At 36.7% G+C, this 19,137-nt stretch overlaps 1 protein-coding gene across 1 annotated transcript; it reads right to left on the reverse strand.

Moving 5' to 3' along the window:
• Window positions 1–6,949: 6,949 nt before the first annotated feature.
• Window positions 6,950–7,536, reverse strand: LOC112799701 (vacuolar-processing enzyme-like). Its single transcript, XM_025841749.3, has 3 exons — window positions 7,480–7,536; window positions 7,177–7,392; window positions 6,950–7,093 (listed from the first exon to the last, which is right to left on the reverse strand). Exons 1-3 carry the CDS (start codon window positions 7,534–7,536, stop codon window positions 6,950–6,952), a joined length of 417 nt encoding a protein of 138 aa, XP_025697534.1.
• Window positions 7,537–19,137: the final 11,601 nt, after the last annotated feature.

Genomic DNA, 19,137 nt, shown 5'->3' on the forward strand with positions numbered 1-19,137 from the left:
GTTTTTAGAATGGACCATGATAGATATATTCTATTATGGTCTATCTGAGTTCTCTAAGATGTCACTGGACTATTCTGCAGGTGGATCCATTCACCTAAAGAAAATGCATGTAGAGGCTCAAGAACTTATTGACATGGCTGTAAATAACCAGTTCATGTACACTTCTGAGAGGAATTCCGTGAATAATGGGATGCTTCAAAGGAAGGGAGTTCTTGAAATTGATGCTCTGAATGTCATTTTGGCTCAGAACAAAATGTTGACTCAGCAAGTCAACATGATTTCTCAAAGTCTGAATGGATGGCAAAATGCATCCAACAGTACTAAAGAGGCATCTTCTGAAGAAGAAGCTTATGATCCTGAGAACCCTGCAATAGCAGAGGTAAATTATATGGGTGAACCTTATGGAAACACCTATAATTCATCATGGAGAAATCATTCAAATTTCTCATGGAAGGATCAACAAAATCCTCAACAAGGCTTTAATAATGGTGGAAGAAACAGGTTTAGCAATGGTAAGCCTTTTCCATTATCTTCTCAGCAACAGACAGAGAATTCTGAGCAGAGCACCTCTAATTGGCAAATATAGTCTCTAATCTGTCTAAGGCTACTTTAAGCTTTATGAGTGAAACAAGGTCCTCTATTAGAAATTTGGAGGCACAAGCGGGCCAGCTGAGTAAGAAAGTCACTGAAACCCCTCCTAATACTCTCCCAAGTAATACTGAAGAGAATCCAAAAAGAGAGTGCAAGGCCATTGATATAATCAACATGGCCAAACCTAGAGAGGAAGGAGAGGATGTGAATCCCAATGAAGAAGACCTCATGGGACGTCTCTCAAGCAAGAAGGAGTTCCCTATCGAGGATCCAAGGGAATCTGAGGCTCATATAGAGACCATAGAGATGGCATTAAACATCCTTCTGCCATTCATGAGCTCTGAAGACTATTCTTCCTCTGAAGAGGATGAAGAGGTAACTGGAGAGCAAGTTGCTCAATATCTAGGAGCTATCATGAAGCTGAATGCCAAGTTATTTGGTAATGAGACTTGGGAAGGTGAACCTCCCATGCTCATTAATGAACTAGATACATGGGTTCAGCAAACTTTACCTCAAAAGAGACAAGATCCTGGCAAATTCGTTATACCCTACACCATAGGCACCATGATCTTTGAAAAAGCTCTGTGTGACCTGGGGTCAGGTATAAATCTTATGCCACTCTCTGTAATGGAGAAGCTGGGGATCATTGAGGTACAACCTATCATATTCTCATTACAAATGGCAGACAAGTCAGTAAGACAAGCTTATGGATTAGTAGAAGACGTGTTAGTGAAGGTTAAAGGCATTTACATCCCTGCTGATTTTATAATCTTAGACACTAGGAAGGAGGAGGATGAATGCATCATCCTTGGAAGACCTTTCCTAGCCACAGCAGGAGCTGTGATTGATGTTGACAGAGGAGAACTAGTCCTTCAATTAAATGGGGACTACCTTGTGTTTAAAGCTCAAGGATCTTCTTCTGTAACCATGGAGAGGAAGCATGAAAAGCTTCTCTCAGTACAAAGTCAAACAAAGCCCCCACAATCAAGCTCTAAGTTTGGTGTTGGAAGGTCACAACCAAACTCTAAGTTTGGTGTTGAATCCTCACATCCAAACTCTAAGTTTGGTGTTGGAAGTCTACAACATTGACCTTATCACCTGTGAGCCTCCATGAGAGCCCACTGTCAAGCTAGTGACATTAAAAAAGCACTTATTGGGAGGCAACCCAATTTTTATTTATTTAATTTTATTTTATTTTTATTGTTCTTTTATGTTTTATTAGGTTCATGATCATGTGGAGTCACAAAATAAATACTAAAATTAAAAACAGAATCAAAAACAGCAGAAGAAAAAGCACACCCTGGAGGAAGGACTTACTGCCGTTTAAACACCAGTAAGGAACATCTGGCTGGCGTTCAACGCCAGAACAGAGCATGGATTTGGCGTTGAACGCCAGAAACAAGCAACATCTTGGCGTCTAAATGCCAGGAATACACCTTGAGGAAAGCTGGCACTGAACGCTAGAAACAAGCATGGAACTGGCGTTCAACGCCAGAAACATGCTGCAGATGGGCGTTGAACGCCCAAAACAAGCATGAAGTTGGCGTTCAACGCCAGAAACAAGCATCAATCTGGCGTTGAATGCCAGGATTGCATGCAGAGGGCGTTTTACAAGCCTCATTGGTGCAGGGATGTTAAATCCTTGACACCTCAGGATTTGTGGACCCCACAGGATTCCCACCTACCTCAACTCACCTTCTCTCTTCTTCACCAAGCACCTCAATCTCTCTTCCCCATTACCTCTTCACTACTCACATCCATCATCTCTTTCCCACCCAAATCCACCCTACATAGCCGAATACACACCTCTCTTCCTCTCCTCCAAATCTTCTTCTTCTTCTTCTATTCGTTCTTCTTTTGCTCGAGGGCGAGCAACATTCTAAGTTTGGTGTGATAAAAGCATAGCTTTTTGCTTTTTTATAACCATTGATGGCACATAAGGCCAGAGAAACCTCAAAAAAAGAAAGAAGAAGAAAAAGGGGAAGACAATTGCTTCCAGATTTGAGTCATGGGAGATGGAGAGATTCATCTCAAGAATCCATAGCTCAATAGTAGAGCATTTGACTGCAAATCAAGAGATTCCTGAGATACCTTAGGGGATACATGTTCCTCCACATAATTATTGGGAGCAACTAAGGATAGGAGCACCAAAATCACTAGGGATCAAGCAACAAAGGCAAGGAAGAGATATAGAGGAGCTCAAAAAGCACCATTGGTCCTTCAAGAAGGTGCCACCCTCACTAAGGTGGACTCATTCCTTAACTTCCTTGTTCTTAATTCTCTGTTTTTCGATTTTTAAGCTTTATGTTATCTATGTTTGTGTCTTTATTACATGATCATTAGTATGTAGTAACTATGTCTTAAAGCTATGAATAATTCCATGAATACTTCACCTTTCTTAAATGAAACATGTTTTTAATACAAAAGAACAAGAAGTAAATGAGTTTTGAATTTATCCTTGAATTTAGTTTAATTATATTGATGTGGTGACAATACTTTTTGTTTTCTGAATGAATGCTTGAACAGTGCATATTTTTTATCTTGTTGTTTATGAATGTTAAAATTGTTGGCTCTTAAAAGAATGATGAACAAAGAGAAATGCTATTGATAATCTGAAAAATCATGAAATTGATTCTTGAAGCAAGAAAAAGCAGTGAATAGCAAAAGCTTGCGAAAAAAAGTGGCAAAAAAAAAGAATAATAGAAAGAAAAAGAAAAAGCAAGCAGAAAAAGCCAATAGCCCTTAAAACCAAAAGGCAAGGGTAAAAAGGATCCAAGGCTTTGAGTATCAATGGATAGGAGGGCCCAAGGAAATAAAATCCAGGCCTAAGCGGCTAAATCAAGCTGTCCCTAACCATGTGCTTGTGGCATGCAGGTCCAAGTGAAAAGCTTGAGACTGAGTGGTTAACGTCGTGATCCAAAGTAAAAAGAGTGTGCTTAAGAGCTCTAGACACCTCTAACTGGGGACTTTAGCAAAGCTGAGTCACAATCTGAAAAGGTTCACCCAGTCATGTGTCTGTGGCATTTATGTATCCGGTGGTAATACTGGAAAACAAAGTGCTTAGGGCCACGGCCAAGACTCATTAAAGTAGCTGTGTTCAAGAATCAACAAACTTAACTAGGAGAATCAATAACACTATCTGAAATTTTGAGTTCCTAGAGATGCCAATCATTCTAAACTTCAAAGGATAAAGTAAGATGCCAAAACTGTTCAGAAGCAAAAAGCTACAAGTCCCGCTCATCTAATTAGAATTAATATTCATTGATATTCTGAGCTTTATAGTATATTCTCTTCTTTTTATCCTAATTGATTTTCAGTTGCTTGGGGACAAGAAACAATTTAAGTTTGGTGTTGTGATGAGCGGATAATTTATACGCTTTTTGGCATTGTTTTTAGATAGTTTTTAGTATAATCTAGCTACTTTTAGGGATGTTTTCATTAGTTTTTATGCTAAATTCATATTTCTGGACTTTACTATGAGTTTGTGTGTTTTTCTGTGATTTCAGATAATTTCTGGCTGAAATTGAGGGACCTGAGCAAAACTTTGATAAGGAGGCTGACAAAGGACTGCTGATGCTGTTGGAATCTGACCTCCCTGCACTCGAAATATATTTACTGGAGCTAGAGAACTCCAAATGGCGCGCTCTCAATGGAGTTAGAAAGTAGACATCCAGAGCTTTCCAGCAATATATAAAAGTCCATACTTTATTCGTGATTAGACGATGTAAACTGGCGCTCAACGCCAGTTCCATGCTGCATTCTGGAGTCAAACGCCAGAAACACGTCACGAACCAGAGTTGAACGCCAAAAACATGTTAGAACTTGGCGTTCAACTCCAAAAGAAGCCTCTGCACATGTAAAGCTCAAGCTCAGCCCAAGCACACACCAAGTGGGCCCCGAAAGTAGATTTCTGTATCAATTACTTACTCCTGTAAACCCTAGTAGCTAGTCTAGTATAAATAGGACATTTTACTATTGTATTCAGTGTCTTTTGACCACGTTACATCTTTGGTCTCAGTTTTATTCTATTATTCATCTTAGGAGGCTATTGATCACGTTTATGGGGGCTGGCCATTCGGCCATGCCTGAACCTTCATCACTTATGTATTTTCAACGGTGGAGTTTCTACACACCATAGATTAAGGGTGTGGAGCTCTGCTGTACCTCGAGTTTTAATGCAATTACTACTATCTTTTATTCAAATTCAATCTTAATTCTATTCTAAGATACTACTCGTACTTCAACCTGATGGATGTGATGATCCGTGACACTCATCATCATCCGTCCCTATGAACGCGTGCCTGACAACCACTTCTGTTCTACAAGCAAAAGCTAGAGTGTGTATCTCTTGGATTCCTGATGCACGACGCATGGTTTCCCTCGCCTGACAACCGAGCCTTCCATTCCGTGAGATCAGAGTCTTCGTGGTATAAGCTAGAATTGATGGCTGCATTCATGAGAATCCGGAAAGTCTAAACCTTGTCTGTGGTATTCCGAGTAGGATTCCGGGATTGAATGACTGTGATGAGCTTCAAACTCACGATTGTTGGGCGTGATGACAAACGCAAAAGAATCAAGGGATTCTATTCCAACATGATCAAGAACCGACAGATGATTAGCCGTGCCGTGACAGAGCTTTTGGACCTTTTTCACTGAGAGGATGGGATGTAGCCATTGACAACAGTGATGCCCTACATACAGCTTGCCATGAAAAGGAGTAAGAAGGATTGGATGAAGGCAGTAGGAAAGCAGAGATTCAGAAGGAGCACAGCATCTTCATACGCCTATCTGAAATTCCCATCGATGATCTACATAAGTATTTCTATCTTTATTTTCAGTTTATTTATTATTATTATTATTCGAAAACTCCATAACCATTTATTATCCGCCTTACTGAGATTTACAAGATGACCATAACTTGCTTCATACCAACAATCTCTGTGGGATCGACCCTTACTCACGTAAGGTTTATTACTTGGAAGATCTAGTATAGTTGCTGGTTAGTTGAGCGAAGTTGTGAAATTATGTTTAGACCATGGTATTGAGCACCAAGTTTTTGGGGCCATTACCTGGGAATCAATTTCGAATAACAATTTAAGTATGAATCACAATTTCGTCCACCAACAAGTACTAAGTAATGTAAAAGAAGCGGTCTTGTACAAGAGAACGAAATAAAAGAAAACCGTGTTATAGAGAGAGAATGAATGTAAAAAAAGGAAATAATAACTAACTATAATATGGGTAGGAAGTTAGAAAAATTTTAGTTCTTAAAATTTAAATTAATCTTAATTACCAATATATATCTAAAACATAGAAATATGTTTTAATTAAAAAATAATTAAGTAATATTAAAAACTTATCAAAGTCTAAATAATATTAAAACAATTAGCATGCTACCCTTGCATGGAAAAACCGAAAACCATGTGCATGTTTTAACATGAATTTTTTCTTGATTTTCAACATGTTTTTCAAATTTTTCGATAACCACTTTTATCATCTTTTAACATAAATTTTTTCTTGATTTTCAATATGTTTTTCAAGCTTTTTGGTAACCACTTTTTTTCTTGATGTTCATGTTTTAACATGAATTTTTTCTTGATTTTCAACATATTTTCCAACCATCATAATCACATTAAAAACACCTCAAACAAGCTTAAATTCAAGCCTCCTTGAAGCGTTAAAACACTACAAGATTTTTGTTTATTTGTGGCACTTTTTTTCTTATTTGTGGAGGTTTATAACCCCCACCAAATGGTTTGTGGGAGTTTCTAAAACTCCCAAAATTTGAGGTGCCACGAGGTCTTTTGTGGGGGTTTTTAAAAACCTCCATAATCTATTCAGTGGGGGTTTTGTGTGTGTTTAGTGGGGGTTTTATATTGGACTTTTGGGATGATTTTGAATCACTTTTGTGGCAGTTTAAAACCTCCACAAATTATTTTTTAATTTTTTAAAAAATAATTATTTTGTGAGATTTTTAAACCTCCACAAATTCTGTAATTATTTATTTATTTTTAATTTCAAATCATTCATTAATCTCATCTCATTTACATACTTTTAAATTAGAAATTTATTTTTTAATATAAAAAACAGTAGATACACTCAAAGAGAAGTCTTAAACACAAATTTAGTTCAGAAATTTCATAAAATCACCACAAAACAAGATAATCCAATTAAATTTAATACACAACTGTAAACTTCAAAATTAAGCCAATCCAATCAAAAACAGATTAACATAGCTTGCTACTCGTAAATGAATCACAATTCTCATGAAGGATATAAAAAAAATTCAAAAGGGTATTATTTACCAAATTCAAAAATAAGTGAAACTATGTTAAAAAGCAATCAATTGTTTACCAAATTATTGCTTAACTTCAGGAACACTAAATAATGAAGTACCAATCAATTTTACACTACCATCTATATGATTTCTGTGGTTCACCATCTCTGTAATCTCCTTCAAGGCTTGTGCCTTTTCTTCTGTTTCATGTTCCAAAATCTTGTACTGTAAACAGAACAAAAACCAACTCGCATTGTTAATCATAAGCTGAGTTGATAGAAAAAGGAGCATTATTTTATTTTATATACCCTTTGCCATATGAAGAAAAGATATGCATCTCTTTGGTTAACAACTTCAATAGAAGTCTGTGGTGGTAGGATGTTGTTGTTTGGAGAGAAGTTGGTGGATGCAGGATCGAAGCCTTCAAAGAGAGAGAGCTTGACAGCTTTGATTTTGGTATCACCATACTCTATCACACGAGAACCAATCGCATAGTTGTTATAATTAGAAGTCCGTTCCTCCACCTGTATAACAATACGAAGAAACCTTGCTGATTATCATGTATCAATATGAATATGATGTTATAATATTGTTAGATAGAAATATCTTACCGATTGATATTGTTGCTGCAAGGTTTCTTTTCTTAGATTGAGTCTGGCTTTATACATTACATATAAACATAATTAAAATTTGAAAAGAGAGGAAGAAATAATAGAGAAGAAGAGTACATGTCTTCCATCCAAGACATGTGTTCGGATCGGAAGGCAACTTGAACGACATTATTCTCTTCTTCCACACTTGCATTGCCGTATTGTAGTGTAGTAATTCATCCCAAATAAAGACTCCAAGTAAAAGATTGATACTTTATAGATTTAAAAAGTCATGATGCTTTTCAGAGTACAAAACTGGGTCTTTAAGGTTGAAAATGATGGTAAGAGTTGGAATACAAATGAATAGAAATTAAAACCACTAACCTTATTGATGCTGGGAACTAATTCCTACAAATTAAAAATAATATTCTTTGTTATACTCTATTATAAAATAACAGAATTTTTAAGTTAAAAAATATAAGATCAATTATTAATTTTAAAATATAAAAATTTATTTTTAAATTTGATAAAATTATATAGACTTTATTAATTCAACTATACTAAAATAGAAATAGTTGTAAGTGATCACACCTGAAAGATGATCATCTAAGTTTCCATTTGCCATATATTCATAGATGAATCCTATATTAGTTTCTTCATTGCAATAGCCAATAATAGAAATCAGATTTCGATGATATACTCTCATTAGAAGCTTAACCTGCCATTCAAAAGCCATTTTTTGTTTTTGCCAAATATAGCAACAATATAATTTAGATTGAGATTTCTTTCACTTATGGATATTTTGCACACTTGCCTCTGCAACAAATTGTTGATATCCATGCTCTGAAGATAGAGAAAGCATCTTGACAGCCACTTGAATGTCCTCAATAAAACCATGGTAAACTGTTCCAAATGCACATTTGCCCAGAATCCTATCAAAGGAAAAAAAAAGCATTATCTTATCTAGTATAACCTCAACTATTTAGCAGGAAGTTGGGAAGAAAGTGCATCCTTTTGGAAACACCATATTACTATATTTAAATAAGAGGACATAGTTCAATAGTTAGATTCATCAGCAAGACAAATCTTACATCTTTGAAAGAATTCCATTAGTAAAAGTCCCTATTTTACCAGGCTCATTATTTTTCCCTATAATCATGTTCAAACTGCATTACTTTAGCAAGAAGTACTAATTTGTAGAAAATAGTATAAAAGTTAATATATATAATTACTGTATTACTTCATTTAAACTATAACCCCGTTTCATTAAAAAAATGTAATATTGTTTTCTTAAGGTCAAAAAATTTGGTAATTAACCAGGTCAAGTTAATCTAATTACCGTTCAAATGAGTAAACTAATATCAAATTGTCCACTGTTATATGAAGAAGTTGGAGAGATAGTGAAGAACTGAAGATTGATGGTTTAGAATTTATAGCAAACTCTCGTTGTAAGTATAGTCACTAAACCAAGCAATCAACCTTTCTTACAAACGTTTGGTTGTCACAAGTAACAAACCCATAAATAAATTGATAACCGAAGTATTTAAACCTCGGGTCGTCTTCTCAAGGAATTGCAGGGAGGTATGTTCTTATTATTGGTTGTGGGTTTTGTAAATTGGGATTTTGAAAGTGGGGAACAAGTAAATTAAAGGACAAATAAAATAAATAATTAACTATAAAATAAATTCTTGATAAGATATGAAAATTCGGAAGTCCTATCCTAGTTACTCCTATAAGAATGAAAGTTAATCCCACTTAGTTAACCTTTGCGTAAGCAAGGGAAAGTCAAGTGAATCCAATTGGTTAGATTTCCCAAGTCCTAGCCAACTCCTAAGGAAAGACTAGAGTTAGTGGAATTTCAGTTAATTAGCCGACATAACAATCAATCATGAATAGTTAATAACTCAAGAGCTTCCAGTTAATCAATTAAATCCAATAATATAAAAAGCTAAATAAGAATCATAAATATCTGGAATACCTCAAGTAACATTCATTCAAAGCAGTAAAATCTAACATGGGAAATATTCATAAGCCAATTGGGCAGCATAAATCAAACATAAATAAAGCTTCAGAATAAACAAAAATAGAAGAGAAACATAAATTATTGAACCTGATGAAGAGTTGAAATAAATCCTAATTTCTAAATCCTAAGAGAGAGGAGAGAGCCTCTCTCTCTAAAAAATACATTTAAACTGTAAAAAGTGTATTCTGAATGTATGTTGAGTCTCTGCATGTTCCCTGACTTTAATCTGTGTTTCTGGGCCGAAAATTGGGTTGAATTGTGGCCCAGAATCTTTGCCAGCGACTTTTGTAATTCTGCAGATTGCGCGCGTCACGCGTCTGTGTCGTCCACGCGATCGCGTCACTCAGCGTTTTTCGTACCACGCGTGCGCGTCGTTCATGCATTCGCGTCATTCGTGCAGCTTCTAATCCGCGCGGTCGCATCAGGCACGTGAACGCGTCACTCTGATTTCTTCCATTTCGCGCGGTCACGTGTGCCATGCGACCGCGTGACTTCTCGCTGGTCATCTCCTCAATTCCTTGTGTTCCTTCCATTTTTGCACGCTTCCTCTTAATTCTCTAAGCCATTCCTGCCCTATGAAGCCTGAAACACTTAATGCACAGATCTAGGCATCGAATGGTAATAAGAGAGAATTAAGATTAGCTAAATTAAGACCAAAGAAGCATGTTTTCAATCATAGAACTAAACTAGGAAGGAATTGTAAAAATCATGCAAATCCTATGAATAAGTGGGTGAAAAGCTTGATAAAACCACTCTATTAAATACAATATAAACCATAAAATAGTGGTTTATCAACCTCCCCACACTTAAACATTAGCATGTCCTCATGCTAAACTCAAGGAGACTAAATAAATAAGTAGGGAAAGGCAAGACTCATGCAATGCAACCTATGAATGTGAATGCAACTACATGCTAAAATGATTCTACCTACTTGGTGAAAAAGTAAATAAATCCTTCAAGAATAAATATGAACTGGACTTCACTAATTCAAATCACAAAATACAATATAAATAACTTGCAAGAAGAAGATAGCTCATGAAAGCAGGGAACATAGAATTAAGCACTGAACCCTTACTGGTAGTGTATATCACTCTAACTCTCAAGTGTCTAGGGTCAATTCTCTCAATTCTCTACTAATCTTGCTTTCTATAGCTTGCTCTTCATCTAACAATCAACAAAAAATTTAACGCACCAATACACAAATCAAGAGGTCTTTAAGGGTTGTAATAGGGTTAGGGTCAAGGTAGGATTGTATTTGGCCAAGTAGACTAAAATTTGAATCCTTAATTAACATAAACTTTCCACCTAACTTAAGACAATCCATTTAATTAAAATGCAAAATCTAACTTCCCATTAACTGTGCTTTCCACATGTTCATGCATCCTAAAATTGAGTTTAGTACATATGCATTGATACCACTTACTTTGGGACATTTTATCCCCTTTTATTAATTGCTCTTTTCTTTTTCTTTTTCACTTTTTTCTTTTTTTTTTATTTTTTATTTTTCTTTTTATTTTTCTCAATGCATATGATTAAAGTATTGAATGCAATAATATGTGCTCAACTATTATTTTGCACATTTTCACTAAAATATACAACACCCAATTATTCAAACCAAATATTTTCAAATCCAACTTCCCCACACTTAAATCATGAGCACTTTTACTAGTCTAAGCTAACTAAGGATTCAAATTAAGGACATTATTGTTTGTCGCTTAGAGTTAGTAATGAGATAAAGTAAAGAACAAATGGGTAAAATAGGCTTAAATTGGTTTGCAAAGGATAATGGAAAGGATAAGGCCATATGGGTATGTAAGCTTAGTGAAACAAGGCCTCAATCATATAAGTGCATGCATACATCAAATAATGGAAATATAGAATTAAGCAAGACAAAGATCACAAATTTAGAGAGAAAAACACACCAAAAATAAAATATTGGTTGATAAAATGCAACCAATCAAATAGGCTCAAAATCTCACTAGTTTTGTGTGTTCGAGCTTTAAACCATGTTCCAAAATAAGATTTCTTCAAACAAGTTTTTCAAAAAGTTTTATTCAAATTAGTAAAATACTATAAAAATTTCTTGAAAAAGAAAATATTACTTTAACCAAGTGGTAAAATATGCCAAAAAATAAACATGCAATCAAACATGCAAATGCAACAATGAAAAACAAAAATTGGTGTTGAGAAGGGACTAACTAACCCGTGGAGATCGGTATCTACCTCCCCACACTTAAAAATTACACCGTCTTCGGTGCATGCAAAGATGTGTAGGTGGCGGGGGATGTGGTTCCTCAGCTGTTGTTCGTTGTAGAGGCATTCTCTTTACCCGTTCAGGTGGCTAGTCTGAAAAAGGGAGAAGAGAAAAGGACGTAAAGTCAAAGGGATAGAGCAAAGAGGAGGGCAGTACGAGTGATAATCATGCCAAGTAAGGAAAATAGTGAATGGAAGACATGGTCGCAATTCCATGTGATCAGTTCATCAATGGAAATATAGCAAGGCATGGGGAGTATTGGATGCAAGATGTTTATTAGCATGCCGGCAAGGGCATGAGTAGCATAGATCAAGCATCAAAAGCTTTAATGTATTGTTAGTCGTGAGAAACTAACAATAACGTTTGTATTGACAATTATATTTAATGAATAAAATAGTAAAGGGAATTTGTGAAAAGCAAGCATTAAATAGTAGAATAGAATAATGTAGAAAAGCGCATGATACCATACGGGCTTTTTCACAAACACATAGCAAGCATGGTAAATAAGTCATTGAAAGTATTAAATTGAACATGCAAGCAACCCTTTTAAAAAGTTATATAATTGTCAAACAATTCTTTGAATAATCCACAAGCAAAATAAATAAATTTCTAACACCAATGAAGATAATGCAATGAATGAAACTATGCAAATAAATTAAATGGAAGTGAAGAGGGATGAGAAGAAGAAAGTAAGAAAAGGAAGAAGAAAGAAGAAAAGAAATAAGAAGGGAAGAAAAGAAGTAGATATAGGGAAGAAAAGATAAGATATTTGGCTGCCCTGGATAAGTTGTGCGGCGCAAGCGACGCTGACGCGTGGGGGACGCGGTCGCGCGACTTGCGCTTAAAGTTAATCGACGCGGTCGCGTCGGTCACGCGGATGCGTGACTCATTTTATGCGACTGGCGCGAGGGCAGCCTCGCGCTCGCACAACTCTCTGTTCAAAAATTTTATATTGCCAAAATATGGGTGACGCGATCGCGTGGGTCATACGATCGCGTGAGTGGCCAATATTGGAATATGACGCGGACGTGTGAGGCACGTGTTTGCGTGGTAGGGATTGTGTGTCTAGCACTAATCCAGCACCACTCCAGCATAACTTTCGACTATGCACCCTTTTCACGTCGATTACCAGGTCACGCGGCCGCGTGGAGGATGCAGACGCGTGGGAGGCATGGTTCCCATGTGACGCGGACGCGTCAGCGACGCGGTCGCGTGGGGCGATTTGTGCCACGGGCATGCCTCCAGCCACGCTCTTGCGTGACTCTCTATTTAATTTATTTTCTTCCTAATTCACTTGCGACGCGGGCGCGTCAGCGACGCTGCTGCGTCGCATGCGTGATTTTCTTTTTTTTTTTAATGCAAAATGCAGAATGCTGATGTAGATGTTATGAATGATTCCAGGTTCAATAAAAATTCAAAAGAAAACAGACTAAAATTAAAACTAAAAAGGGAACGATCATACCATGGTGGGTTGTCTCCCACCTAGCACTTTTAGTTAAAGTCCTTAAGTTGGACATTCTGGTGAGCTCCTTGTTATGGTGGCTTGTGCTTGTACTGATCCAGGAATCTCCACCAGTGTTTTGAATTCCAGTAGCCTCCAGGATCCCAAACTAGGCACAGAAAGCCTTCAAGTAAGTTAAAGCAAGTGACAAGGCCCCAAGAGTATTGATTTCTAGATTGAATTTCGGGGTCCCAAACCTTGCTTTTGCACCCGTCTTCTTGTTGATCATTAGTGTTCCAACCGGGTGGCAGGAAATCTGAATTCTCACTAAAGCGGCCAAACAACTTCCTAGACCCATTCAGTTGAGCTTTACACCAACCTTTGCGTTTAAATTTTGAGCACACAACCATGTTGAACCTTCCAGGATAAATCTTATCACTGACCATCTTCTTCTTACTCTTAATGCCACAGAGAGCTCTAAGTTGACCATCCGTCTCCAGTAGCCCATATTCAAGTGGAATTAGAAAGCTAAAGGATATGAATTTTACACACTTGAATGTTGTGAAGGATGATGGCAACTTAGGGGGAGGTGTTTCTAATGAACGTGCAGGCTCCACTTCTTTGTGCTCTTTTTCGACATCTTCCACCTCTTTGCAATCTTCTTCAATGTCAACCTCTTCCTCTTGGTGGATTTCTTCCGATTCAATTTTTGCTTCATTTTGCACCAAGGGCATGGGAGGTTGTGCTTCTTCTTCTTTAATCTCCATGTCAAGTCCAATGGGAGAGGATTCAAATGTAGATAAGAATTCATTAATGATTGAATCCATCTCTTGATCATCTCCTTCAAAGTTTTCAACTATGATATGCTTTGGAGGTTGTGCACCCTCCTCAACATCAGCTTCAAACGTCTTTGAAGGAAGCTCTATAATGTGACTTTCCCATAGAGGTTCAGCATCTCCTAAGTCTTCAACTACTGCCTCCTCTTCTTTTTCAATAATTTCGGCTTCCTCCACTTGTTCCGATATCAAATCGTGCTGCTCACTATCTACCGGAGTGCCCAATTTCTCCTTCCTGCTATGTTCTTCAGTAGATTTCCCACATGAAGCTATGGGGGTTCTTTGAATGTCTGAACGTCGGAAAGGTAATTGATTTCTTGCTTGATCCAGGTATTTAAGTATGAAATCGTATTCATCCTTGATGATTTCCTGTTCAACCATTTCTTCACCTTCAAGTACAAAATCCTCCTTGTTGTTTTCCTTCACTAGTTCTTCAACCGCGCTATCAACTTCAAGGGTCTCTACTACCTTCACCTTTAGTGCCTCCTCTAGCTCTTTATGAAGTATGGATTCGCGAAGATGATCCTTTCTCTCTTGTTCTATGTCAATAGTATCAGTGGGATCATGTTACTCTTGGATTGATGGATGTTGGCGCTCTTCCATGGATGGTGGTGATGGGATGGGTGGATCATTATGTGGTTGAGATGGAAGTGCAGTGGAGCTTGAGGGTTGAATATTGGGTGTAGAAGGTTGGCCCATGCAAGATATAAGTGCTTGAAGAGTAGAGGTGAGACTAGTGATAGAGGCAAGTTTGCTTTTCATGGAGGTTTGGGGTGGATAGGAGGGTTCATTTGTTGGGAGAAAAGGTTCACAACACGGAAGTGGTTCCTCTTGACAAGGATATGGAGATGGTGTATATTGAGGTGATGGTTCTGGGTATGGTTCATATGGTGGTTGGTGTGGTGAATGAGGATTGGGGTCATATGGAGGTGAATGGCGAAAAGGGGCTTGTGAGTGTGGTGGTTCAAAGTTATGTTGTGATTATGGTCTCTGAGCATACGGTGGGGCTTGTTGGTAGCTACTAGGCAGTCCACCATATCTATCAGCTTGGTATGCATTGTAGGATGGTCTTTGTCTGTGATATCTAGGAGGGTGTTGTTGCCTAAAGGGTTGATCGGATCCTTGTGGCTCCATCCATCTTTGATTGCTTAGACCTTGATGCATAGTCCTGTTATAGCTTCCATTCCTTGCAACAAAATTAAAAACAAACTCAAAGCGAGAGGGGTGAGAATTCATAATAGATATCAGAAATAAAGGGGGAAGAGAGAAAACAAATAAACAAGTAAAAGAAAAATATTTTTTTTTGAAAAATATTTACAATAACCAATAATAAGGCACACGTTTGCAATTCCCCGGCAACGGCGCCATTTTGAAGAACTGAAGATTGATGGTTTAGAAGTTATAGCAAACTCTCGTTGTAAGTATAGTCACTAAACCAAGCAATCAACCGTTCTTACAAATGTTTGGTTGTCACAAGTAACAAACCCCTAAATAAATTGATAACCGAAGTATTTAAACCTCGGGTCGTCTTCTCAAGGAATTGCAGGGAGGTATGTTCTTATTATTGGTTATGGGTTTTGTAAATTGGGGTTTTGAAAGTGGGGAACAAGTAAATTAAAGGACAAATAAAATAAATAATTAACTATAAAATATACTCTTGACAAGATATGAAAATTTGGAAGTCCTATCCTAGATACTCCTATAAGAATGGAAGTTAATCCCACTTAGTTAACCTTTGCGTAAGCAAGGGAAAGTCAAGTGAATCCAATTGGTTAGATTTCCCAAGTCCTAGCCAACTCCTAAGGAAAGACTAGAGTTAGTGGAATTCCAGTTAATTAGCCGACATAACAATCAATCATGAATAGTTAATAACTCAAGAGCTTCCAGTTAATCAATGAAAGCCAATAATATAAAAAGCTAAATAAGACTCATAAATATCTGGAATACCTCAAGTAACATTCATTCAAAGCAGTAAAATCTAACATGGGAAATATTCATAAGCTAATTGGGCAGCATAAATCAAACATAAATAAAAGCTTCAGAATAAACAAAAATAGAAGAGAAACATAAATTATTGAACCTGATGAAGAGTTGAAATAAATCCTAATTTCTAAAAATCCTAATTTCTAAATCCTAAGAGAGAGGAGAGAGCCTCACTCTCTAAAGACTACATCTAAACTGTAAAAAGTGTATTCTGAATGTATGTTGAGTCTCTGCATGTTCCCTGACTTTAATCTGTGTTTCTGGGCCGAAAATTGGGTTGAATTGCGGCCCAGAATCTCTGCCAGTGACTTTTGTAATTCTGCAGATCGCGCACGTCACGCGTCCGCGTCGTCCACGCGATTGCGTCACTCAGCGTTTTTCGTACCACGCGTGCGCATCGTCCACGCGTGCGCGTCGTCCATGCATTCGCGTCGTTCATGCTGCTTCCAATCCACGCGGTCGCGTCAGGCACGCGAACGCGTCACTCTGATTTCTTCCATTTCGCGCGGTCGCGTGAGCCATGCGACCGCGTGACTTCTCGCTGGTCATCTCCTCAATTCCTTGTGTTCCTTCCATTTTTGCGCGCTTCCTCTTCATTCTCTAAGTCATTCCTGCCCTATGAAGCCTGAAACACTTAACGCACAGATCAAGGCATCGAATGGTAATAAGAGAGAATTAAGATTAGCTAAATTAAGACCAAAGAAGCATGTTTTCAATCATAGAACTAAACTAGGAAGGAATTGTAAAAATCATGCAAATCCTATGAATAAGTGGGTGAAAAGCTTGATAAAACCACTCAATTAAATACAATATAAACCATAAAATAGTGGTTTATCAGATAGCTACCCCAATTGCAATTTTATTGTTAACTTGAACAAAGCCAGAGCAAATTAAAGTAATGTGCATAAGAGGAATCAAGGTTTCCTGATGAAGGACTTGCCACAAAAGAAGATTCAACATATTCAATGTGTGATCCAATTAAATCAGAAGTTCATACCAAAGAGTATATAATAACACTTCAATAAAGCAATTATTCCTACTTTGCCTAAATAACAAATAGTAGAACTTCAATATCAGTTACCTTCCCTCATCAATCTTGACAAAATTGATTGCTACATGTGAAAGCCAGTATAGTGCTGCCCTTTCACCAAGCGGCAGGGAATGACATAAAGCAGGATATTTTTATTACATGTACTAAAATTATCAAAATATTTAAACTTGATACATATCAAAATGCTTTGTTGCAAATAATCTATCAAATCAAATGTGATTTAACAAAAAGATCATAGTGAAAATTATTCGACTCTACTCCAACCCAAGAACTCACTACAATGTATTTGGATACAACAATTGAACAGTGACAGAGAGAGTACTTACTACAGTATATGATGTGAGTTGAATTGAACCAAATAACCAATTAAAAACAAGAATTGGTAACATATTCTTATTGAACGGATAAATTCTTGAAGATTCAAGACAACACATGCTTTAATTGTTTGTAGACCTTCAACAATTCCTTCAAAACATAGTTACAATTATATCAAATTACCTAAGAACAGCAAAGCAACCAGAATATACGCATAATCCTAAGCACTAAATCTAAATCAGTAATCCCAAAATGGTTTCTTCTTAATCATCTTTCTGTTATCTTCAAATTAGAATCAACCTTTATAAAGGGATCTCATACAGAGTCCCATTTTCACAAGTTTAATCTCAACTAGTTTCAATTGAAATATTGAATCATTCTTACAAACAAATGTATTTCTTTTTCTATGTGCACCGGTGTCTATACAAATGATTGCTATTTCAAAATTCAAATGTTTCTCACTTTTTCCAAAGAATATTTTCCTTTGTGAAGTTTTTCATCTGCAACTGAACAAAAACAATGAAAGATGATATAACTACAACTTCCATCAAAGCTTCTTATTTCTTTTTATACAAGAAAAACACTTAAACCTGTACACAACTAGGATTAAATCAAACAATTAAAGTATATTTTAACCTGTCGACTATTCTTCACCTTCTGCGCCCTCTGAGGAACTATTCTCTGCTCCACCATCACCACCATCATCGCACTACCACCACTGTAATCTCTCTTCGTATCAAATTCTAACCACGCTATATAGGCACGAAATATAGAGAAAAAAAAGAATATCTAAATTGAGTTAAATAAATAACAATGAAAAAGAAAAATTAACAAACAAAAATTGAACTTAGGTGATTGAGAAGAAAACCAAACGCATTTATGGATAAGCTTGATGGCGGCGCCGGCGGTGGCTACGAAACTCACTCTTCTCTGATCTCAAAAGTTATTGCATATAGATGAAGGAGACAACACATTGATGTAGAAGCTTGATGCCGACAACGACGAATACATGAATGGCAGCAATGACAAACTTACTCTCCTTCTGATCTCAGACGTTACCGCGAGCTTGATGGTGATAATGGCGAGAGATAAAGACGGTGGCGGCAAGTAGATTTAGGGTTTCATCATATCTCACTCTTCTTCCTCTTTTAATTTTTTTTGGACAAGTTTTTGTTTGAAATAAAATTTGTTTGGGTTTAACCAAAACAAGAGATTAGGAACTGGCTATTTGTTTGGGCAATTGGGCTTAGGAATTTAAATTGGCATTAATCAATGGGGGGTTTCATATTTTGCCAAAAATAAAATATGTTATGGAGGTTTTCTAAAACTTCTACAAAAAACTCCCAAAAACAAACAGAAATCTTGTAGTGAAACCAGCGGCCATGAAGCCTCATGGATCACTTGATTTTCAAGCTTGTTTCCAACATAAAAAGATGATCGAACCACCATTTAATCACTTAATTTCAATCATCAAACAACCATCCAATAATCAAACATCAAGAATACAATTAATGTGTAATTAATTAACCAAATCTTACCTCTTTTTGTTAGTCCAAAACTGATCATCATCTAGTGTTTTCTAGCTCACTTTCTGTGCCTAGTTTCAATCAAAGTTAATTTTTAATCCAAGAAACCCAAAAAGGCTGAACCTTATCATGGATTTAAGAAAGATTTTCTCATTTTTTTTTCAAGTTGAAAGTGATGGTTTCTTGCTTTTTAAGGCTTCTAGATGAATTCCTAAGCAAGAACATCAAAAACATCAAATTTTTCCATGTT

This window comes from Arachis hypogaea, chromosome 5, assembly GCF_003086295.3.
Source record: "Arachis hypogaea cultivar Tifrunner chromosome 5, arahy.Tifrunner.gnm2.J5K5, whole genome shotgun sequence".
Lineage (NCBI taxonomy): Eukaryota > Viridiplantae > Streptophyta > Magnoliopsida > Fabales > Fabaceae > Arachis > Arachis hypogaea.

Coding starts and splice junctions, on each gene's coding strand:
- LOC112799701 (XM_025841749.3), bottom strand. CDS start 7,536: ATGTATAAAGCCAGACTCAATCTAAGAAAAGAAACCTTGCAGCAACAA. Junction 7,393..7,479: donor TGCAGCAACAATATCAATCG/GTAAGATATTTC, acceptor ATTGTTATACAG/GTGGAGGAACGGACTTCTAA. Junction 7,094..7,176: donor TTTTCTTCATATGGCAAAGG/GTATATAAAATA, acceptor TTCTGTTTACAG/TACAAGATTTTGGAACATGA.